Source organism: Natator depressus, chromosome 3 (genome assembly GCF_965152275.1).
Source record: "Natator depressus isolate rNatDep1 chromosome 3, rNatDep2.hap1, whole genome shotgun sequence".
NCBI lineage: Eukaryota > Metazoa > Chordata > Testudines > Cheloniidae > Natator > Natator depressus.
Genome location: NC_134236.1, coordinates 134,489,734 through 134,515,212, shown reverse-complemented (window position 1 = coordinate 134,515,212; position 25,479 = coordinate 134,489,734). Strand labels below are relative to the sequence as shown.

Here is a 25,479-nt window from a genome sequence, read left to right as displayed (position 1 = left end):
GGTGGTGGTGCTGTTCTGTCTATTTATACTACATCTGTGGTGTAGTCTCCTTTATATTTCTGTTGCTGGTACTGTAACAAAGTGCAACTTCATTTAAGCTGCTCTGATGATAAATATTTACTCAGGTTTTATTTGCATGATCTTTCTTTTCTGTAGCAAAAATGTTGCAACTAATTCTGTATGCATTACATCTTTTTTAGAATGAATTTTTAATAAATATTTCAGCATTCAGTCAGTTCTTTGTAAGATAACATTTTCAGAGATTTTAATTGGTTTAGGCTGTCCACTACCCTGAGCATTGTCTCCTGGCAAAATTTTAAAGTCCTGATCAGTTGAAACAGTACATTAGTCAGCATCAGTCATTTTTAACAATCATATCTGCTGTTTTTTCAAATTGCTTCTATTCCATGGGTGAAAAACCCATGATCTGATTTAATACTTAGCATTTGTATAGTGGGTTTAATCTTTTAAGCTGTCTACAAACATAATTTTACACCCCCATAAAGTAGGTAATGAGACAATTCCATGGACTTTTAGAACAGGTTGTATCCAAGTGCTTCATTAACTTTTTTAAATTTATTAATCCTTACAACACCCCAGTGAAGTAAGGGAGTATTATTCTTAATTTATATCTAGGGAAATTCAGGCAGAGAGGAGGTAAGTGACTTTCCCCAGGCTACAAGGTCAGGAGTTCCTGACTCATACTTAGGTGCTCAGCCCACAAGATCACAGCTCTCTATATTTAGAATGTCTATAATTTAATAGAATCATATAATATTAAGGTTGGAAGAGACCTCAGGAGGTCATCTAGTCCAATCCCCTGTTCAAAGCAGGACCAACACCAACTAAATCATCCCAGCCAGGGCTTTGTCAAGCCGGGCCTTAAAAACCTCTAAGGATGGAGATTCTACCACCTCCCTAGGTAACCCATTCCAGTGCTTCACCACCCTTCTAGTGAAATAGTGTTTCCTAATATCCAACCTAGACCTCCCCCACTGCAACTTGAGACCATTGCTGCTTGTTTGGTCATCTGCCAAACTGAGAACAGCCTAGCTCCATCCTCTTCGGAGCCCCCCTTCAGGTAGTTGAAGGTTGCTATCAAATCCCCCCCTCACTCTTCTCTTCTGCAGACTAAATAACCCCAGTTCCCTCAGCCTCTCCTCGTAAGTCATGTGCCCCAGCCCCTTAATCATTTTCATTGCCCTCTGCTGGACTCTCTCTTTAAATGAAAGTTATAGTATTTTAGAATAAAACTGATCTTAGACCCAGTTAGAAATGCAGGTTTAGAAATATAAATAAAAGTTGATATCCATAACTCTCTTTACCTGTTTCTTTCTTTGCTATTTTCATAGTATGTGTATGGATCCAAATGATGAAATGAAAGCTGGCCTGCTAGCACAGGCTGAATCACCAGAGAACACTTTCCTTATAGGCAAGTGGCAGCATTTGGCAATAACATACTTGCAACAGCCAGAAGGCAAGAAGAATATCCACGGAGAACTGTCACTATGGGTCTCTGGTCAGAGGTAAAGTACACTTCAGAAAATTGAAGCTGTAACTAAATCTTTGAGGAGCCAGCTAGTGGAAACAGACTAATTCCTTAAGGTTTTCCTGGTGAAGAGAGAGAGGTCACTGAGCTAAGGTTCATAGAGGGGACAGTGTTGAGACTCAATTCTTGGGGTGGGAAAAGAGGGTCATTTTGCATAGTGAGTTTTCATCTGCTTTCAGAGTCCATATTCAGCCTCAGGCCCATGCCCCATACCTGACCAATTACCCTCACTGTGATTTTTGTACTGGTTCTCCTCCCCCAGGTCAGGAACCAGCAGAATAGGCAGGACACTACAGGAATTCAGACTGGGGTCAGAAAGGGTACTTGTGTAGAGCTAGTAGCCGGTATCATTTCCAAGGCGCAAGCTGGCAACCAGCATAAAGAAGGCAGTTGATCTGTGGAAGGGAAAGAGGACTTGTTTGTTTGTGTTTTTGGTGCCTTGCTGAGAAGGAAGGCATGTTTATGGGAGGGTTGGGAGGACAGGGCACTCATTTTTTTGAGAATGAGCTGGAGAGGGAGGAGCAGAAGGAAAGCGTTGAATGTCAGAGAATTATCTTCTGCTCTTAATGTGTAGATCCTGGAGGATGTGTAGATTCTGTGTTTGAAGTATTAATATGTGGTCGGTATGCTGCCTTCTAAAATATGATATACTGCAAAGAATTGTGAATTCCTTCCTTCCTTAAAAAAAAATAAATTTCTTTTAGAATCTGTTCAGCAGGCAAGTGACTTGGGAAATCTTCGTTCCGGCGTTAAAATATTAAAATTGTTCCACCAGTTGCACAGTATTATTTAGAATTACAAATCCAATTTCAGATTAACTAGTTAGTTGTCTGTGTACAACTGCTGTTTGCTTTAGTGAGAGGTTTTTTTGGCAAGGGTGCGGAGTTAATTCTATGCACCTCATAATTCTGTTGTGTCCCTCAAGCCATAACAGCAGTTTGCTAATAATTGACAAGGAAGTGAAACTAATAGTCTCTAGGTTCACTATCTAAACTGAGTGAAATGCAAACAGTAAGTAGTATAAATGGTTAAATGCATTATAAATATATTCTTAAAGCTTTTGTAGCAATCTAAGAGGCTAATATGTTTAATTTTATATCTTGACAGTGTATCTTTTAATATTAAAAACGAACACAATCCTGGAAAGTTAATCAAATTTACTGGACTTTGAATATTTTGATAGGTTTTTCAAGAACTTTGCAATATTTAAACTCTGCTTTTTTTATTTATATTTTAGGAAACGTGAGATCAGTTTAGATTACACTCTACCAAGAAAAACAAGTTTATCTGACAGCAATAAAACATTTTGTATGGTTGGTCATTGCACATCATCCCAAGAAGAACTGCTACAATTGGCTGGGAAATGGGATCTGGGAAATCTGCTTCTCTTTAATGGTACTTATATTTTTTGCTTTTAAATAGATACATATAACTTTCCATTTAACTTGCATATTTTGCATGTAAAGATCGTGTAAATATGAGCTAAACAAACTTTTTAACATGCAAATTTATTGCAATAAAAAATAAAGGCTCTACTAAATACTAAAGAGATCCCTGAATTCAGTGTTGCTTGCATATGAATGGTTGTAAACAGTGTGAAGATAGATAATTAGATTTTTATTTTTCTGTTTAGGTGCAAAGATTGGTCCAGAGGAAGCATTCTACTTATACGCCTGTGGGCCAGACTTTACCTCTATAATGCCTTGTAAATATGGCAAAGCAATGACTGACTACTCCAAATATATAAGTAAAGACATTCTACAGTGTGAACAAATTAAGGAACTCTTTATGAAAAAGAAAGAAGTGGACACTGGACCTTTAACTGTAAGTTTTTGGTCCAAGTTAAAGCCTGAGTCTTAAACTCTTAGCAGTGCATTAACAAATCGGGGCCTTAAATTACATTGGCACAGAAATGCTGGACTGTACAAGAGATTTTATTTGTAGTTCTGTTTGTTTTGTGTTCTTTCATTTGAGGCCCTCTCCTCTCCAAAAATGGGAGTTTCCCTGAGGCCTGATTGACTTCAGTGAGAACTCAGTGGAAAGGATTCCCATTGATTTCAATGGACGTTGAGTTGGGCACCTTGTTAGCAAGTAGCAGATGACTTTTGCCCCCTCCATCATTCATCAAGATTATTTTGTCTTCACTTGCTGTTCTGTTAATTGTTAAAATGAAGCTTACAGGTAGAGGCATGCCCATGCCCCTGCTTGTCCTCCCGTTGTGCTTCCATAAAAACCTCCATGTGTCCCTGCAGCCTGGGGAGGGAGGAAGCAGCAGGGCTGCTGGCTGAGCTCCTCCTCTGCTCAGCCCTACAGCTACTGCTTCTCCTTCCCTGCTGCTGGAGTCCCATTTGTTGCCTCTGCCTCCACCCCGTGATTCACCTCAGCGGGCGATCTGCAAAGGAGGCAGCAGGGCTGGGACTCCAGCATCAGGGAAGGAGAAGTAGCAACTGTAGGGGTGGGGAGGAGGAGGAGCACAGTTGGCAGCCAGCAGCCCTGCTGCTTCTTCTGTCCCCGGGCTGTAGGGACACAGAGTGTCGCTATCTCCTCACTGCTGGGTGTCCCCGCCAGAGGCGTCCCAAGAAATCTGCCAGAGTGCCAGGCATGGGTGGGGGGGGTGTTCACGCGAACCTTTTGTTTGTGTGTGTTTTTAACATGCCTCTCCAAAAACAGTCAAATTTAAATTCCTGCACGCATCCCTGCTTACAGGTATTAGAGAGACTTATGAATGGGCTGGAGGGGAGAGGAGATGGAACAGTGGTGTAGGTGGAATGCCTAATGAACCAGATTTCAGAGTAACAGCCGTGTTAGTCTGTATTCGCAAAAAGAAAAGGAGTACTTGTGGCACCTTAGAGACTAACCAATTTATTTGAGCATAAGCTTTCGTGAGCTACAGCTCACTTCATCGGATGCGTACTGTGGAAACTGCAGAAGACATTATATATTATTCTGCAGTTTCCACAGTACGCATCCGATGAAGTGAGCTGTAGCTCACGAAAGCTTATGCTCAAATAAATTGGTTAGTCTCTAAGGTGCCACAAGTACTCCTTTTTCTTTTAATGAACCAGAGTGACACAACTTTTATCATCTTATTTTGCTTCACAGTTAAGGAAGACCTAAACATTTAAATAGGAAAATGTTCAGAGAAATATAGTTGTCTGTTCATGAGTGAGTTGATTTTTAAGACTTGCAGAGGGAAAAAATTAGTAATTTTTCAAATGAAACCATAGCCTGTTTTTTTTAACCCCGTGCAAGCTGCTTCTGTACTCTTTAGCCCTGTCTAGAGTTGAGGGGTGAATTATTTCTTTTATGATAGAAGGTGAATTTTGCTCTAATTTCATTACCTTTTCACCTCATCTAATGAGGCTTCTGAAGTAGTCTCCTGTGTATTAGGCATCATCCTTAAGAATGTTGGTATGTGAGCAGATTAGAAGACCGGAGAACAAAGAGTTGAAGGTGAAAATTGTGTTATAGCAAACCTTTTTACTTGAAAGGAGCACCTGTATTCTTCACTATGAGGCACTGCTAAAATTTTCCTTTTCCATTTGAAAAAAAAAAGTGAAGCTTGTTTATCCCTTCCACCAGTAAATAACCTTTTTTTATTTTTTTTTAAATGTACAATACTTCTAAAAGTTTTGGGGGAAAGGTGGAGGGGAAATCTCAGATAGTGACTGCTTTCAGAAAAGGAGTACTTGTGGCGCCTCAGAGACTAACAAATTTATTTGAGCATCAGCTTTCATGAGCTACAGCTCACCTGTAGCTCATGAAAGCTGATGCTCAAATAAATTTGTTAGTCTCTGAGGTGCCACAAGTACTCCTTTTGTTTTTGCGGATACAGACTAACACGGCTGCTACTCTGAAACCTGACTGTTTTCAGAAATCTAGCTTTCAAATATCCTGACTAAAGCCTGGGAACCACATTGTGTCTCAGCCTCTCAAATGTATATTTAGAAAGATATTTTGAGAGAGGAGTAGAAACAAGTTTATTGAAGCTATTGTTTTGTATTTCCTAGGCCATAAGCTTATTCTGTATTCTTTAAGGCAAAGTAAGAACTGAGTAGAAACTGGAACTTTCTTAAATGTATGTTTCAGGAAAGTCTTGCTGTTGTCTATACCACTTGCTGCCCTGCTCAGTACACCATCTATGAACCAGTTATTAGACTGAAAAGTCAAGTGAAAACTATGGCCTCTCAGAGACCTTTCAGTTCAAAAGAAGTTCAGAGCAATTTATTGGATCCTCATCACCTGAAAATGCTTCAGCCTGTTGAATATAAAACTCTTCAGGGCATACTGCATGAGATTGGAGGAACAGGTGCATTTGTCTTTCTCTTTGCTAGGGTAAGAGTTTTAAATGTTGTTAAAATTTTCCCCCTCAGTCTAGCACATCTGTTGTGGTTTTAAGACTCAGCTCTCCTGTTAGAATTTTGAAATGCAGTATTCACTTATTTTTTAAAAATTATGCCTTTGACATTATGGAAAATGTAGCTTGTAACATAACCAACCAATGCAATGTGGTTATTGTGCATCTTAAAAGAAACAGGAAGCTGTTGTAACCGCCCGTGATTATATCCTGCAAGTCCCTGTGCAAATTATACTTACAATATTTTTGAGTTTAATTTGTGTTATTGTACATTGCATCTGACTTTATGGAGGTATTAGCCTCTAAAATATCAAGATATGGCTTGCATTTAAAATATTTTGGAGTTTATATAATGAAAACGTAACTTTTGTTTAATCTTTTCATTAACCTGTGCCATTATGTTTCTTCAAAAGCCATCCTTATTCACATTTAAATATTTGAATTCATGTGTTGGTTACAAACTGCTGTTCCAAAAAAAAATTGTTTTGAAATACAGTGGACCTATTCATAGGAGTTCTATTTTTTTTAGCACAAAGACTTTGTGTGTTTATAGTGCATGTAATAAGTATGGGACCAAATCCACCTATTTTGTGCACTCTGCACATCTAACAAAATGGTGCAAATTAGATTTAATGAATCTAAATGTGTTTAAACCTTAAAGGATGCTATCCTGGGTGTGGGGAGGGGCACAAGCAGTTTATAGAGCTTGCTTACTTTTGGGGTAAGCTCTAAATAAATTAAAAATAGTTTAACAAAAAGGTCTCATCAAAACTAAATCCCTTACTCAGAATGATAATCTTAATCTTTTTTTTTTTTTTTTAAATGAAACAAATCAAGGCAGGTTGGTGGTTTTTTTTTTTTTTTTTTTTTTTTTTTTTGTTTTTTTTTTTGGCATCTTTTGTCTGTCCACATATTGGATCATAGCAGATACAAGGGCTAAAGTGGAGTCCTTGTACTTGGAATGTCTGATTTCCCAAAGTTTATTAATGTGATTCCAAGACTCATTTGCACAGTCCATCAAATTATTATCTTACTGATAAGTCATATCAATTTGTATGGGAATGAGGCTCTCTGGTGTTCAGGGAAAGTCTGCAATGGAAATTATTCCTATTAATTTTTACTGTGTTACTTAAGTTTTACATAACTACACATTCTACCATACATAATGTTCACACCACTGAAGCATGATTTTAGAGCTGTCAAACAGCACAGGTGTTGTAAATGCAGCATTGTTACATGTACACAACAGCAGAGTAGGATCTGAATGTGTACAAAGTCAGTTGAGCCTTCCTTCTCATACATCTCTGACTTAATTCAAATGTTGTCTGTCGTAGGGTTCAGGACTGCATTCCCATTGTTTACTGCTTCAATACTTGTACTGTCTGTTTACTAGCTTTATCCAGCAGCACAGCTGCCTCTACCTCTGTGCTATGTGTAATAGAGTTTTAACACTGGAGCAGACTGCTATTGTTACAGGCAGTCCGCTGTGTTCTAGATCTCCAGGAGCCATAAATGAAGGTGCTTTTATAGCATTTAGGAAGCATCTCTTCCTGTTTATATAAAATACTCACCCTCACTGAGCAGTTGCTGCACATGTGATTTCCCAGAATAATAAGGAGCTGTTTACACTTTTCTGCTCTAGTTTTATTTTTTGGAGCATCTTTTTTTCACTCCAGTGATCTTTGTCATGGGTCTCGGACTTGTTGGAAGATCTTCATTAACTCCATTAGGGATCCTGTGTTTTTAGATAGAATAATGGAGTATTATTTCTGTATAGATATGAGACCCTAACTGAGCCTTAAGACAAATTGTAGCCTGGAGTCATGTAATTAATACCTTCTATAGAATATCTATAAATCTGTTCATTACACTAGCTCTATCAAAGATGTTTATCACTTGAATTATTAAAACTGGCTTATTTTTAGGTTATTGATATCAGCAACTGTGAAGAGACTCAAGCTTTAGCGCTACAAGTTATACTCTCATTAACAAAATACAATCAACAGAGAATACAAGAGATGGAAAACTGTAATGGATATTCCATGATCCATCAGGTGTTGATCAAACCCAAGTGTATTGTTGGATTTCACATTTTGAAGGTATAGTGCTGTTAAAAATGTTTGTATAGTTTAATTTGGACTATATTGTTGTTTGGAAGATCCTCTATGCTCTTAGTCCTAGATTTGAAGCCCTACTTGGGATGCAGATTTTTGGTTTGGAGCCTGTCCAATGCAGGAACAATTGCTCTCAATCCAGAAACTGAGAGGATGGGTGAAATGAGAGAATGTTACAGAAACCACTTGGGTTTGAGGGGAAAGAAACAACTGCAAATATAATTTTTTATAATTGTCCCCCACTTGGCAAAGTTATTTTAAGATGACAAGCTAAACAGAAGATCAACTTTAGAAACCTACAGGTGAAATCTTAAATCGGAAGTGGAAGCTAAAAGTATTTCAGAGGGGACTGAACTGACACTGTTCACTTTATGCTATCACAGTAGATGCTGTAGGATGTTTTGGGAAGAGGTGAGGAAGAGTTTGAATAAATCTTGAAAGCAAAAACTGTTATCTATGTAATCCCTTACATGTAGATTTAATAAATCCAGTAATCCTGGTAGCATTTCTTTTGGAACACCTGCTCTAGGATGGAAATGTTTTTGATCTACTTTGTAGGCATAGGAATTCCTGACAAGAGTATTTGATGGATATAAGACATACGAACATTACTTAAAAATTCTGTGTTATACCTGGGAAGAAAACTGCAGGGTTCTCCGGGAACCACAGGAATAGGTGTCCTTTGGCGGAGACCATCCCCATGACTGCCTTTGAATCTTTCAGAGCTTCATTTTTGCTTGAGAATGTTTATTTGAAATGGGCATATAATGTATGTGTGCATTGTCCTATTGAGAAGGTAGACTACAATCCTTAAATTCTGTAGACATGTTTTCTGAAGTTGGTCTATAGCTAAGGCTTTTAAAAGTGATTAGTCTTTGGATGGCCAATTTGAGACCCCTAAGAGAGACCTGATTTTTCAGAAGGTGCTGTACACCAATCTTCTGAGGATCAGGCCCCTCCTAAAGTGTATCAAATTGGGCACCTAAACTCACTAATCACTTCTGGAAAGTAGGCCTGGTAAGCCATAAAAAGCTCTCTGGGCTTTCTGATTACTAAAATGTCTTTTTAAGAGGGGGGAAAAAAAGATGAGGGGTTTCTATAAATTTCATAGAATCCTAGAAATGTAAGACTGGGAGGTCTAGTCCACCTCTAATTCAGTGCTGACACAGGATTAAGTATACCTATAAGAACGGCCATACTGGGTCAGACCAATGGTTCATCTAGTCCAGTGTCCTGTCTTCCAACAGTGGCCAATGCCAGGTGCCCCAGAGGGAATGAACAGAACAGGTAATCATCAAGTGATCCATCCCGTCACCTACTCCCAGCATCTGGCAAACAGAGGCTATGGACACCATCCCTGCTTTTGTTGGCTAATGCCCATGGATGGATCTATCCTCCATAAATTTATCTAGTTGTTTTTAGAACACTGTTATAGTCTTGGCCTGCACAGCATCCTCTGGCAAAGAGTTCCACAGGTTGACTGTGCACTGTGTGAAGAAATACCTCCTTTTGTTTGTTTTTTAAACCTGCTGCCTATATGTTGCATCATAATTCTAGAAAAGATGCAGATAAGGATGGCCTGGAAACAACTCCTCTTAAAATATGGATGGATGTAATTGTGGTCTTCAGTACTCCAATCAAAACCTCAAGTCCTTTTTGTTTTTCTGTTTTAAGACACTTCTTGAAGGATGCTGCAGTGATGAGATTCTTAATATAAATGAGAGCAGACAATTCATGCTTGATGCAGATTCCATTGCAGTAATACAAGATATTAAATTGCTAGAAGAGTTGCTGCTTGATTGGAAGATATGGTCTAAAGCACAGGTATTTACCTTCTTTATACAGATAAATAAAATGGATTCCTATCTAAGAAAAGTACAGTACTTCCTCTTTGTCATCATCCTTACTTAGTTTGAAATGGCTCTCTACATACTAGTTTGGCGATTTGAACAGCTACCAAAATAGTCTGTACCCAGAATAAACCTAAATATAGCACAGATCTTCATGATTGCTTTCAGTGTTATAGCAAGGGTATAATAGCAAATCCTTCAATTTTGTTATACATTTTTAGAGAGAAGGGTGGTGAGGTTATCTTTTATTCGACCAGCTTCTACTGGCAAGAGAGACAAGCTTTCAAGCTTACACAGAGCTCTTCAGGTGACCTGAAAGAGAGAACCTCACCTACCCTGTCTCTCCAATACTCTGGGACTAATATGGCTACAACAATACTGCATACAATGATGATTTTTTGATGTTTTTCATTAACTTTGCAGAACTTGGTATAGATGTTAAAGGAATCTCAAATTTTAAGGATTAAAAACTAAATTATGCCCCTTAACATGCTTCTTCTAGGTCAGAGTTTGGAAGAAAATTTTAATTTTCTTCCTTCTGTGCATGAAAACTCTGGTAAAAAGCATCTTGATTCAGTTAACGCTTCATATTATCGTTTTAATCTGTTGAAAGTAGGATAGCATAGCCTATAAAATAGAGAGATGGGGAGATAGAACTGTTACTATATTTGCTGCTGCTTGTTTTATACTATTTGTTTTTGGTTTTTTTCAGCAAGGTGTTTGGGAAACTCTTTTAGCAGCTCTGGAAATCCTTATCAGAGCTAACCATCACGAACAGATGTTTAACATCAAACAACTGTTGAAAGCTCAAGTGGTGCATCACTTCCTGCTAACATGTCAGGTTCTGCAGGTACTTTTAATCTTATCTATTATTTTGTGCTTGGAAAATAATTCAGTTTAAACTAAAAACAAAGTGCACCTCATTCTTCAATGTTTTTAGTTTTACTTTTCTAAGTGTCCCCATAAAGATTAGTTCTTCCCCCTTCTTACCCTCTAGCAGGCATTATAAAGTAGTGGTATTTTCACCAGAACACATTAGTTGTAGAGGTCATCGGTGGTTGATGCAAGATCCTCTAGTACCCCCAATGGCTGAGTGTAATGCCACCATTCCTGCCAACCTCAGGAGCAAGGGATGTGGACTCCTATTCCTATACCCCAGAACATTGCCACTGGAATGCTAAGATGGTCCTTCTATGTCAGTGGCTTTCAAACTTTTTTTCCTGGGGATCCAGTTGAAGAAAATTGTTGATGCCCGCAACCCAAAAGAGCTGGGGATGAGGGGTTTGGGCTGTGGGAGGGGCTCAGGGCTGGGGCAGAGGGTTGGGGTGAGGGCTGCGGGGTGGCACTGGGAATGAGGGGTTCAGGGTGTGGGAGGGGGCTCTGGGCTAGAGCAGAGGGTTGGGATGTGGGGAGGGGGTCAGAGCTCTTGGCTGGGGGTGCAGGTTCTGGGATGGAGCCGGGGATGAGGGGGTTGGGGTGCAGGAAGGGTTCCAGGTTTGGGGGGGCTCAGGGCTGGGGCAGGGGATTGGGGCACAGGGTTGGGGTGCGGACTTGCCTCTGGTAGCTCCCAGTCAGTGGTGCAGCAGCAGGCTTCCCACCTGTCCTGGCACCATGGACCATGCAGCACCCTGGAAGTGGCCACCAGCAGGTCTGGCTTCTAGGCGGAGGTGCACAACTCTCGCCTGCAGGCACCGCGCCCCCAGTTCCCATTGGCTGGTTTCCAGCCAATGGGAGTGCGGAGCCAGTGCTCAGGGCAGGAGCAGGGCGCAGAGCCCAGAGGGGGGGACCCCCCGCCCCCCCCCGACCTAGGAACCGGACCCACTGCTGGCCGCTTCTAGGGTGCAGTGCAGTGTCGGAAAAAGTAGCCACTACCCTGTCTTAGCTGGGCAGCACTGCCGATGGGACTTTTAACGTCCCGGTTGGTGGTGCTGACCAGAGCAATGCGACCCAGTGCCTTACATGCCATGACCCAGTAGTGGGTCACAACCCATGGTTTGAAAAACACTGTTCTATGTAATGTCAAATATGTATTAGATCTTCCATACTGAATATCTGTCTAGCTTTACTCTCAAATCACTGTTAATGAAAAGCACAGGTAGTGCTAGTGTTTTTGTAATCAGCCCTTATAAGTTTTCAAAATGTGGTTTAAACTTTATTTAATGCATAACCATCTGTCACTTTTATGATTTCCTAAGAGAAAACAGGTTTCAGAGTAGCAGCCGTGTTAGTCTGTATTCGCAAAAACAAAAGGAGTACTTGTGGCACCTTAGAGACTAACCAATTTATTTGAGCATAAGCTTTCGTGAGCTACTGAGCTGTAGCTCATGAAAGCTTATGCTCAAATAAATTGGTTAGTCTCTAAGGTGCCACAAGTACTCCTTTTCTTTTTAAGAAAACACAATGATACAAATTATTATAGCATATCCTTGAAGGGGTATGACTATAATATACCGCTTTAAAATATACCTCTATGATTCTCATTCCATTTGAATAAAGAAATATGGATTTTTTTAAATGGGTTGACTTGTTTTCATAATCTGAAGTCCAAATATTGCCGCAAAACAGGAGTACCGTTCTTTTAACTATAGTTGCATGCCTCTTAAGAGCATTAATTAGAACATGACATGAAGCTAGATGACTTATTCCTTACAGACATTCTATTTTATCTAATCCCATTTTTCCTTTACCATACTCTTCTTAATTACCTTCTCCAAAAACACATGCCCAATATTTACCTTATACTTCTTTATATTGCTTTCTTTAGTCACTTTTTCCTAGTGATTTCATGTGTCTGTTAAAAGAAAAGGAGTACTTGTGGCACCTTAGAGACTAGCAAATTTATTTGAGCCTAAGCTTTTGTGAGCTACCTCTCACTTCATCGGATCCACTGCATGCATCCGATGAAGTGAGCTGTAGCTCACGAAAGCTTATGCTCAAATAAATTTGTTAGTCTCTAAGGTGCCACAAATCCTCCTGTTCTTTTTGCGGATACAGACTAACATGGCTGCTACTCTGAAACATGTGTCTGTTGTCACTTCTGTTGCAGCTGTGCATAACCTCCTAGTTTATCTTTTTTTTTTCTTAGATCATGTTCGCGAGTTGAAGCCGATTTATGTAAGGCACTGCTCGCTCTTCTTTACATACTTTTCAATATCTTTGATTCACATCACTTCCTCCCCTGTTAGAGAGAATTACCTCAAACTCTCTTAATCCTTAAAGCGACTGGGAAGAAAATGACATTTTTTCACCCCATCTGCTTCTAATGAATTTTGTTTTACATCTGACTCTCATAGGCTGTGCTTCCCAGTACAGAACCATCTTAGTCTGTCTTGTACAGCACTGAACACATTGTTAGCACTTAACAATTTGATCTAACCAATGCCCTATGCAATAATAGTCTCACCTTTGTTTGTGTTATGACTCTAATAAATTACTGTAAATGGATTTGCCTTTTAAACTTAACTCCTAGAGGAGTTCAGAGAAAAAATAGCAATTGCTAATTTCAAGCACTTCTGTGTTGTAATACCAGTAACATTACTAAGCAGTTAGTCCATAGTGCAGATTAGGGGCCAAATTTACAAAATTAGGTGCCCAAAGAAGAGGCAGTTAGATGCCTACTAAGACTTAGAAAAGTGTCTAAATAGTTTTAGCCTCCTAACTCCATCTAGTGGGATTTTTGTAAATCTAACCTTAGGTCTTTTTATTCAATTAAATAGTTGTACAATTGTAGTTAATATTTCAAAATCTATTAATTTTTATTAGATCTATAGATGTCATTAACATTGTAACTTCAGATTATGTATAAGTGCTTCCATGGAACAAACTTCCATTTTTTTAAAAAAGTGTACCTGTGTAATTTATTAGTATTACAGTTGTGTTTCAGGTGTGCTAGTTGCAGGTTATATTGAATGGACCCAGTAACTTCTTCCAAGTTCGGTAAAGTGTACTAAAACTTTTTCCTGTATCTATTATATGGAAGAGTATAGTGATGAAATAAATTGACAAACTGAGCATTCAGGAAGTTTTACCTGTGCATTTCTCTTTCAGGAGCAAAAGGAAGGGCATCTTACATCCCTGCCTCGGGAGGTTTGTAGATCATTTGTGAAAATAATTGAAGAAGTGCTTGGATCTCCCCCAGACCTGGAATTACTGACACTGATCTTCAATTTCCTCTTAGCAGTTCACCCTCCCACTAATACATATGTTTGTCACAATCCCACCAACTTCTACTTTTCCCTGCACATAGGTAGATACAATATTTTGTTTAACCAGAAATAGACTATAAGATGAAATGCCAACCTATTTGATTGATTAAAAATAAAACTAAGCTAATTTTATAAATAGCGGTTCTGTGAATGACTGTACTGTACACTACCATGTAATTTCTACAAAAGCTACTGAATTGAGTCTTACAACCAAAATTTCTTCTGATACATTATAACTACTTTGATTTCTATCAAAAAAGATTCTTTAGTTGGACCTCATATTTTGCGTGATACCTGGTTGGGTTATTCATTATAACCCCCCCCCAAAGACCATATATATAAATAATTAGTAGCTGTATTTTATACTTTTTCATCTTTGAAGTGTTTGACAGCTATTAATAATTCTAAAAAGTAAACACTTCTGAGGTCGGTAAACTATCTCAGGCTTACAGATGAGGAAACTAACTTGTAAATGGCTTGCCAAAGCCAAATAGTCTACCACTTATAGAATCTTCCAGTTCCTGACCTCTGAAGTTGTACTTGGAAGACTAGATTAGGGTTCTCTGTGGATCACACATACTGAATATGTGAATGCACCGCAGTACCAATTTACTGAAAATTACAGTTTATGCAACAGTAAGTAATAAAGCAAAAAAGAGCTTGGCCAGCCATTTTCACATAACTAAAATCATGTTAAGTAATACTTCATAAATAGTTTGCAGAGAACAGTTGAGTTCCGTGCATTTTGGCTGGAAATAATGGAAAACTGACCTTGTTCCTTTAAATTAACACAACATGGGGTTGTCTGCAACATGTTAACAGTACATCTCCTTTGAGAACCGCCTGTACAGATCCACCACATTGGATTGTATGCAAGCTTGTAACCTTCTAGATGGCACTGTCCATTGGGAGCCACATGTACATCCTTTCACAGCATCAAATGTTCAGGTTCAAGGATATGAAACATCCAGTCCCAAATGCATTTCGTATTCTTCAGTGGCCTCTTTATTATTTTCAGTACCCTTTCTCCTATCAGAGACCATTTCTGTTCAGTAAAAACAAATTATAGTTTGAATTAATTGTTGTTCCCTCAAGTCTTATGTCATGGGTCAGTCATGGTTTTGACTGAAGTAGATCTGCTTTAGGGACACTAATTTCCGACAGGATTTTCAGGCAACCTCGTTAGTTTACCCTACAGGGTTCTTCATATTCAATTATCCTACTGTTAAGAGTTTTTTGAAAGGGCTAGCTTGTACCTTCTCTTCAGTGTTCTATATAGATATGGTGGTTTTACCTCTAGCTGAAAGGTCTTTTGAAGTTCCACCTAAACTAATTTTATGGTATGTCTTCATTTCAATCTGAAGGTGTACTTTCCAGCTCTGATTGAACTAGCACTCTAAAAGCAGAAATGTAGCTCTGGCAGTGCAAGTGGTGATAGGGGCTTGCTACCCTAGCATGTTCGTAGTGTCTTGGACAGGTATGTACTTGGGGCAGCCAGCCCCTCCCAGTTCTTATGCTGCAGCAGCTGCATTTCTATTTTTAGTGTGCAAGCTTTATTCAGGTTAGCATAAGGTGCCTCTTCAAGCCGCAGATTACACCTCCAGGTCCAAGGTTAGACCTACTCTGTTTACCAGTTCCCCAAATTAGCTTATAAGGGGAGGCTAGGTTACATAGATCCAATGTGAAAATCTATCCGTGAATACCCTAAATCAGTGGTTTTCAACCTTTTTCATTTGCAGATTCTTAAAAATTTTTGGAGGTATGGACCCCTTTTGAAATCTTAGACATAATCTGCGGACCCCCAGGGGTTCACAGATCACAGGCTGAAAACCAGTGTTCTATGCTAGTGACAATCTTCTGCGGACCCCTTAGACATAGTCTACAGACCCCAGGTTGAGAACCACTGCCCTAAATGCAACTGCAGTTTATGGAGACCAATTCAAGGGGGAAATCCTCTAGTTTCTAAGTAACTCTTAGACAAACTTGTTATGATATTGCACGTCTAAGTACCTGAGGGCTTTAGAGCACATTCTATGAGATCAAAAATGGCTTTCATAATATGGCTTTGTGAACATGTTAAAAGTATTTCAAAACTGCTATTTTGAGGTGTCAATAAATTCATACAGCAATACTTGCTTGACTATGCAGCTAGATCTAAATGCCAATTTGGGAGAGCATTCCTGCCATCTCTAACTAGTTCTCCTTGGGCTCTTCTCCTTGGATGATTGTTAGACTCCCAGTATTGTGAATTTATATAGGCAATTCTCAGAGGAAAAGTGTTTCTTGTCACTAATTGTAGCTCCTTCAGAAGAACACTTGTATAGCTCCAAGCCCCTTCCCTATCTTAGTCTTTTTTTTTTTTTTAAAGAATTCTTAAATGAATCAAATGAACTAATAAGCAGTTAGGGTAGAGGTCACTCCTCCATCCTCAGGCATCAGTGTTCAGTGCCTCCAGTGGGTTGTGCATGCACCCTCCCAAATACATTGATACTTAGAAAGGTGCCCCAAGGGGCACAATTCTTGATTGTGTAGCTCCATGCAAACTGTCTTCTGTAATTAGTAACTTTTCCAGATATGACTTGCGGTTTTGCTAGCAGTCCCAAAGTATGGGCCTTAACTTCAGGCAGTTTGGTTTTATGTCTCCTTATACATCAATTTTACAGTATTTGTAGTTCTTAGGCATGTTACGTAACTTTACAATACTTCATTTTAAAGCAGCCAATGAAAACTATTATAAATCATTCATGTGCAATGTTCTGTACATCATGCTAATTTGGATAATTTGGACAATTGTTTAACTCGTTCATTATTTCCAACAAGATTTGCAAATTAAGAGGATTCTATTGTACTTAAAAACAAACTATATTAGAATTTTAATCCATTTTAAATACATTATTTTGAGCTTCAATAATTTTTAATGAGATTGGTTGACAGTGATGTAAAATTCATAGTTAGGGAAGACAGAGTGGACAGCTAAGGCTGGAAGGGATCCAGTCAGAGGATCCCTCAGAGATGAGGCAGGAGGGAGGAAAGAGGGAGATCCTTCAAATTGCAACTAACCACATAAGGTTCCTTTTGCTCAAGATTACTATTGTCAAGTATCCTTCTGAGCTACCAGTGGAAGACATACAGTGATCTCCTGGCAGCACTCAGTTAGAGAAAATGAACACAAGTGTTTGAAAGTAGGTGAAGTTAGGAAATTTGTAATCCAGGACAGGCCTGTAGTCTGTGGTAGTAAATCATTACTGAACAAAATGGGTACAGGTTTCTAAAATCTCTTTCTGTAAAGAAGCATTTTTTTACATCTATTTAGTGCAAAATACATTTTATAGATTTTATTTCTAATTAAAGTTGGCATTCCCAAGCTTTTTGCCAGTATCTATCTTGTTGACATTGTAGATAGGTAGTTCTGAAAATAGTGAAACCCTTTGTGGTGGAAATATTAAATGTGTTGAGCCAAATTTTCAGACCATACTCTACTTTTGCAGTTGCATTTGCTTTGCATGTCCAGTTTGGGTAATTGGCTCTCTACTTGAATGGTGTGCAGTTGTTGGCATTTGCACTCCAATATGACTCCATGTACAACTTTATTAGCACAGAATTAGAGCCCACTTCTGATTGTCTGAGGCTTGGCTCATCTGATACAGGAACTAATTTTTTTTGTGGGGGAAGAGGACTAGGGAGGGGTGTCATTATTTGATGTCACAAAATTTTCAGCAAGATGGCTACTAGCAGTTAGCTTGGAAATGCTATTTTTAAATGTATAATTTTGAGAACCATTTCAGAATATAATCACTGAGAGGAATGGTTCAAAAATTCTCGTAGTGCAAAGTATAACACCACTATACTGAACAAAAGTAGAATTCTTTCATTCTCTAGTGTGTTTCTTAAATGTGGAAGGAAAGTGCTTGGCTCATTAAACCTTGCAGTGATATGTTTTGAATCTTAACTTTGACTTGTTTTCTATGGGTTTTTTTTTTTGTTTTTTGTTTTTTTTAATTCACCAAGAAAAAAACTTGCATAAAGTTAAGTCATTGTTCCTCCCACCCCCTTTTTTTTCTAGATGGCAAAATTTTCCAGGAAAAGGTCCAATCGATCAAGTACCTGAGAAATTCTAGCATTGGTGGAAAATCAATTGACAGTCCTACACATTTAACTACAAGTCCAGCTGGATTTACTGCTTCACCACTGGGAGGTAAAATATTTATATTACATACCTGCTGCTAGGAAAGCATATGCTCAATTTCTGGGTTTGGCAATGAAGCAAGGGAAAAGGTTAGAACAGTTTACAGAGGTGGAACTTAGGTGAGTGGTGGCAAAGTCTGCTTAAATTCAGTCCATTGGTGCAAAATAACGAAGATTGTATCAGTATTTTATAACTTGAGCATGATGAGAAATGATGATTTTGGCCATTTTTAGTTTAGTATAAAATAGAAAATAGCGTTTGATTATGCAGTGAGTACAATAATACACTTTATAGAAAGTAGGATAAAGATAAAGTAGGAAAACCTATAAGGAGCAACTTATTCCAGGTATATCCCAAATTGTGTGACTTAGATGACCAGCAAGTTACTTGCCTGAGAGAGAATTGTCGGGGGTTTTTATTACAGTACACTATATTCCAGCTGAGCTTTAAAATGTAAAAAGTTTGTAGTCAGTGAGATTTCATTCTCCATGTATGAGTGCTAAACATACTATAGTTATGCAAAGGAGATTGCATGGGGCAAATTAACACCCCCCTCTTCCTCCCCCCCCCCCCCATGTCCCAAAATATCTTCTACTACTGTTGTGATTTCAAGGCAACATTTTAGCATAAAGTACAAATTAGTAATTTTCACACTTTCCAACAAATCATAAGTCATTCCAGCAAAAAATTAAGTGTCCACTTTTATTAACCAGTATGGGAAAAGTGCTTTAGACTTCTGGAATTTTAAAAAGTAGCCTTTCAATGTATATTACACACATTTTCAAACAAATATCATCCCTGGATCAAAATTTTAAGCTGGGTCAAAAAAAAGTCTTGCAATGGAACTATCAGTGCAGCCTTAACTATGAAGTTAATGTACATCCACAGTGAGGTATAATTGTTGGCTAAAACTGCAGGATTCAAACATCTACAAAATAGATGTGATTTGCTTCCATTTAGCCAACATCTACAGGATAGATTTGATTTGCTTCCATTTCTCACTTCCTGTTTGCGACTGTTGCAATTTCAATTATATAAAACCCAACAGTACCACATACCTGACCAATATAATACGTTTTGCAGTTAATGTTGAAGCAGTTCTTGCCTTGTGAAAAGCATATTACAAGTTAGCTCTTCAAATGTTATGTACCTGCTAGATTGAGGCTTGATTCTCCCCTCTCCCCCCCCCCCCCCCAAAAAAAAAAAAGTGTGATATGCCTTTCACTTCACTTAGAGCCATGCCATGAAATGTTGCAATCTCCTCATAAGGTTTTTTTTTTTTTGCATGAATACTAGTCATTATACGTTCTCTTACATGAGGTCCTAAACCAATTATAAATTATAGTTCAGTACAAATTATTTCTTTTTAAATAAAGAATGTTTATCCATTCATCTATCACAGATGAATGTTAGAGCCAGGTCTTCCTCAGATTGTTGCAAAAATATGTGATGCTCCTGAGAGCTGCACACTTACATTTGCATCTTTGACTTAGCTGCAAGATGTGTAAAACCACCCAAGCAACCAGCTCTGTACTGACTACTGGAGGGGGTTCATATGTTTCTATTATTTCAGCAAGTGTCAGACAGTGCTTAGGAATGCATTCCTGATATACTGACTTCGGACAGAAGTATTAGCTATCAGTCTAAAACCTTTTTGGTCAAATTGCATCACTTTTGATTTTAGAAATATTGCATTAGATAGTCAGATCTAACATCCTTTCATGAAGACTGTAGTGTCCTAGCACAACCATATTTTTGTGCAATAGTTGCTGATAGTCCTTCAAATGCTTAAGTTCTGTTTTTAAAAATTGTTTTTTCTGTGAATACAGAGTGGAAAGAAGGCTCACACGCTCCAAAGAGGAGACAGAATAAAATATCCGCAATAAGACAAATTTAGATGAACTGAGAGTTAGTATACAGAAGTAGTTGAAGATGCAATATTTATCTTTAGTTTACATTTATCATTCAGTAAAAGTAGACTGGCTAATCCAGTTTTAGATGTTGCATGTTTGTGCCTCTGAGATCAGAGCTGCGCCTTTAAACATTAGTGATCTATATACACAACTTTACTTATTCAACGTTTGGCCATATTCAAACACTTAATCTTTTAGGGCTTTATTATATTTATTATATAGAGCTTTAGTCATGTATATGTTCAGGGTTTTATTGCCAACTGACTTAACTGAAGGGATGAGACATAACAGAACATACCTTCTAGAATCTGCTATTTAAGTAGTGAAATCTTTAAATCAAAACAAAATCAGGAGGGCCAAAAAATACCATTCTGCTTTGTGAGAATTAACTTGTGTATATATATTATTTTATTGCCATATGCTGTAACTCATGTAAACTGAATATTTTGTCTTTGAAATCAAATGTCTCAATAGTTGAGCAAACTTTATGGCTTGCTATGCCAAATGAATGTGGTATCTGTTCATAGTTGATTTAATGTTTGGGGCAGGGAGAAAACTGTGATTGTCAGTATAAGAAGCCACAAGGCACATTACTTGGTGCATTTTGTGGATATATTAGTTGGTGGTGAAACAGAACATTAACATTTCTAATACAAAATAGATGCTAAGAGTATTTTGTGTTCTCTTCCCCAGGAAACATTATTTCCAAGATTAGTGTACCACAGATAACACACACTCAGGCACCTGAACGGCGTTGCAAAAGCCTACCAGCATCTCCTACCTCCTCACCACAAGTGCATCCAAAAAACCTACCTGGGAGCTTGGGTAGAAGCATTGATGACTTGCAGGAAGTTGGGGAGAGTGACTCTGTTGATCCACAGGAAAAAAATCTTTTTGTGGAAAACTCTGAAACATTAAAAAGGGTACAGGAGGAACTCTGTGTCAGCAGCTGTGAGTCTGCAAAAACAGTTTGTGACTCGGAGTTAACATCTGCTGAAGCATTGGTTGACGTTTCAAAAGAAGAACTAGAATTACCTGAGAACAAAGAGCTAAATGCAGAACTGAAAAGTAATGAGGATGGTGCTGCAGTTGAATCATTGTTTCGCCGTCCTGACAATCTGAAGGGGCTGCCTTCATTTCAGAAAAGTCAAAATAATTTTGCAGGCTTGGGTCTAGCGTTTTCTGCTCAGAGTGGATCATCCTCCGTTGCTTGCTGGCCAACCCTCGCTGATAGGAGTGCACTTCCTGAAGAATGGGAAAGTCTTACCTTCTCTTCAGTTAGTGAACAGACCTTTAAAAGATCTGAAAGACCTGATTATAGGTATGCACACTGTTTTTTTTAAAGAAACATTACAATACCTCAACATTCCAGAAATAATTCTAATAGTACAATAACTTCTGCCACAGCATATAGAATAATTTCTCATTGACTTGACAAATATTTTGTGGTTCTTGCTCTGGACAACATATTTTGTGTTTTAAAAAAAAAAAAAAAAAGCTAATAAGTCTGAAATTTAGTGTTGCATCTGTAGTGAAAGCTTGCAAATATATTCATTAAACTATTAGTGTGCTAGAAAATTGCTTTTGTTTCAAATTCCACATTATTTAGCTAATCCCTGCCTTGAAGAGTTAACTGTTTTGTATGATGCCTAGCACAGGGGGGCCCTGAACTTGAGTGAAACCTTTGGACACTACTGTAATACAGATAACTCTGCTCATGTTGCCCTCTACTGACTGCAGTCAAGAATTAAGCCCTAAAAAAAGAAGAGGAGGAGAGCATTGGGAAGAGTTTGGGCAAATACCTTTGTCACGCTGTCATTAGTCTGACCTTTGTCTAGCTATACTGAAAGGACGACTGGAGACGCTTGCTGTGGTTTTAATCATGCCACAACTTTATTATTAGATGTCTGGGACTACCCAGCAGATAAACATGTACAGTGCAGGTATCCTCATGTTCTTTCAATATCTACCCAGGGCTGCTCTGCCAGCCCCCCTCTTTTTTCCATCCAGGTTCCCCAGCCAACCCATTGCTGGGACCTCAAAGGAGGGCTAAGGTGGGCTAAAACAAAAGGAGGTTGGCTCCCTGCGAGACCAGTCATAGGAGCCCCAAGCCTCCCCATTCCGCTCCTTTAACCAACACTTCCCTTTTAAGTCCTTTACCAAGCCATTTATCCAGTCACTATACATCCTCCCTATGGAGTACCTGCGCTGAACATCTGCCCCACACTTACATAATGATTTCCGACATTCACTCAGCATAACAAAGCCCCCACCCCCAAACCCACTGTGGTGAAAGCTCTGGGGAAGCCGAAAACCCCTCCACTCCACCTAAGCCAATCTGGTGGTGAGGAAAACATTCCTTCCCAGCCCCCTAAAAAGGAGCAGCTTCATCTGCTCTTGGAAAAAGAGGCCTCTCATGCCCAGGTTTGTCCCTTTTCAACCGCTCAGTCCTTCCAGTCCCAGGGGATAAATCAGCATCACCATGCTGACCCACTCCCCCTTTTGAAGCAGCTTTTGAGCCTCTCCCACCCCCCTGTAAAGCACTGTTCCTTCTCCCTCAGTAAGCTGGACAACACCCCTTCCCCCCTGTGCGCTTAAAGGTGCAGTGTGGGCATTTTCCCCCTGCAGGTAGCCTCTAATGGTATTTATACACTCCTGTGGTTTATAGGAAATTCAATATAGTAATAGCATATTTTCCTCTTTGTTTTCAGATCCACAGAAGATTGCCTTGTGCTTATATGCTGTGGATTGTATGACCTCTTACGTGGAGTTCTTTTAATCCTGCCAGATATCATGCTAGAAGATGTGATAGACAAACTTATTCAGCCTGACACTCTTATCGTTCTTGTGAACCATCCATCTCCTCTCATACAACAAGGAGTCATTAAAGTAGGAGTATATACAGTCTAAATGTTTGCAACTCAGATAAAGATATAAACTAACTCACTTGAATATATTCACAGTTCGTCTAAAATGTTGTTTATATGCAGATTGTTAGCAAAAATAAGATTGACTTCTTTATTATATTCGCCTAGTCTTATCCCCACAAAGCCTTTTTAAAACTGAGTTGATTATATCTAGCTGTTTGAGAATTTCTTCATAAAAAGTATCTTTTCAATTGATAGTTATATAAATTCTACAGTTTAAGTTAGAGATAAAAGAAATCAAATCCTATGATGGGAGCAAATAACGCTTAAAAATTGGAGTGACATGATAAGAAAATAAATGACCATCCTTCAGTAGGGGTAGTGCATCATACAAAAATTATTTCCTCTAGTGTTTGCTTAGTCCTGAAATCCTTCCTCGAGGCAGAGTTCCCATTGCAGTCAGTGTGACTCTTGCCTGGGTATTAACTTAAACTGACTATGGGTTTTATCTTGATTTTGTCAGAGTGGTTTTGTCCTTTTTATGAAGAGGAAAACAGTTTGCAATGGAGAATTTTGCTCTTGAGGCAGGGACTATGGAGTAGCTTTGGCTTGTAGTTTGAAGAAGAACTTCAAAAGTTTAGTTAAAAAGATAGATGGATAGATAAAAAAATAAAACCACTTAACTCACCAATCAGTAACAATTTAGATAAAACGTAAAATAGATTTTTAATAAACTTTTTTGTTCAATTTTTCATATAAATAAATATAATTCTTATTCTAGGTGTAATATATAAAAAAATAAAATATAACCTGTGAGGGAAGACTGAAACAATTGGGTTTGTTTAGTCTGGAAAAGAGAAGAATGAGAGGGGACATAACAGTTTCAAGTACATAAAAGGTTGTTACGAGGAGGAGGAAGAATTGTTCTTCTTAACCTCTGAGGATAGGACAAGAAGCCATGGGCTTAAATTGGAGCAAAGGAGGTTTAGGCTGGACATTAGGAAAAACTTCCTAACTGTCAGGGTGGTTAAGCACTGGAATAAATTGTCTAGGAAGGTTGTGGAATCTCCATCACTGGAGATTTTTAAGAGCAGGTTAGACAAACACCTGTCAGGGATGGTCTAGATAATACTTAGTCCTGCCATGAGTGCAGGGGACTAGACTAGATGACCTCTCAAGGTCCCTTCCAGTCCTATGATTCTATAATTCTAGATGTGATTTTTATATATAATCTTCTTCTCTTGGATGGGTTGAGGTCAATGGAAATTTCAAACAAAATCGAAGGAAAGAATTTGTCACTTAATTTGGAATCTGAAAAATTTTAAAGCATTTTAACTCTTCCTTTCTGAATGGAACATGTTGCAAACAAGAATATTTAAACTTCCAAGGAAATGATACACACAATTTTGATTCAAGATTAAATATTTTTATATTTCTTTCTAGTTGTTGGATGCATATTTCAACAGAGCAACCAGGGAACAAAAGGAGAAGTTCTTAAAGAATCGTGGCTTCTCCTTGTTAGCCAACCAGTTGTATCTTCACCAAGGAACTCAGGAACTTTTGGAGTGCTTTTTGGAAATGCTCATTGGTCGATCTGTTGGTCTTGATGAAGAGTAAGTATTGCTTTTCTTCAGCATTCAGAAGATGTTTTAGTTTAAGTAACGATATTGAGTTGTCTGCTGATGGCAAGGATATAATTGCATTTAAGTCCCACCATGTTTTCAACAGCAGACAGCCTTATAAACAGTTCCTCACCAAAAATGTTTCTGATTGCAAGTTTATTGGAACTCTAAAAACTCAGTTTCTCTGTTTTCCCTTAATTACATTACTCTGCAATCCTCATGCAAACTATGTCACTGCATCTAAATGGCACATCCACGCCCACTGAACAACCAGAACATGGTGCACTTTCACTTGACCTTTCATGAAGAGAGGGAGTCCCATATCTTTGTTCAATATTGAGGCCTCTCTACATCCTTTGAACTCATCATAGTCTGTTTTGCCCTTGCCATTCTCCAGTCAGAGCCCATATGAGACACTGGGCAATATTAATAACTCAATCACCACCGTAGACCCCACCTACAAAATTGAGACAACTAGCTAGAAAAAAAATTCTGTGCCAACTGCTACCATAATCTGCAACTAAATCAAAATCTCTAGGTTTCCTTTAGTGTCATCTCCATAATTTGTACTACATCTTTGTACCACAAAGAGGAGGAATCCCATAGAAGGATTTAGGAAAGAGAAAATCTCACTTTAAGCAGCCTATTCTGCCAAAGCGGTGGGAAGTAATTTTTTTCTGAATATATGGCTAGTCAGACCCTTCCTTCTGTTTGACACTGCAGAGATCTAACAATACAGAATGGAGAGTCAACATCCAGGTATAGCCAAAGGCCCAGAGTCTGCCCAATCAGGAAAAAGCTCTTGCTTCAGTTGCC

The 25,479-nt window shown here is 38.6% G+C and overlaps 1 protein-coding gene across 1 annotated transcript in view; it reads left to right on the top strand.

Annotated features, from left to right (window-relative positions):
• LYST (lysosomal trafficking regulator) overlaps window positions 1–25,479 on the top strand; it is a 141,193-nt gene that overhangs the window by 47,520 nt on the left and 68,194 nt on the right. The window contains exons 14-25 of the mRNA XM_074948886.1: window positions 1,353–1,526; window positions 2,787–2,944; window positions 3,183–3,373; window positions 5,639–5,884; window positions 7,832–8,005; window positions 9,695–9,844; window positions 10,583–10,720; window positions 13,918–14,116; window positions 18,139–18,270; window positions 20,868–21,495; window positions 22,886–23,063; window positions 24,485–24,654. Of these exons, the coding sequence (XP_074804987.1) occupies window positions 1,353–1,526; window positions 2,787–2,944; window positions 3,183–3,373; window positions 5,639–5,884; window positions 7,832–8,005; window positions 9,695–9,844; window positions 10,583–10,720; window positions 13,918–14,116; window positions 18,139–18,270; window positions 20,868–21,495; window positions 22,886–23,063; window positions 24,485–24,654 (2,538 nt within the window). The remainder of the gene's footprint in view (window positions 1–1,352; window positions 1,527–2,786; window positions 2,945–3,182; window positions 3,374–5,638; window positions 5,885–7,831; window positions 8,006–9,694; window positions 9,845–10,582; window positions 10,721–13,917; window positions 14,117–18,138; window positions 18,271–20,867; window positions 21,496–22,885; window positions 23,064–24,484; window positions 24,655–25,479) is intronic.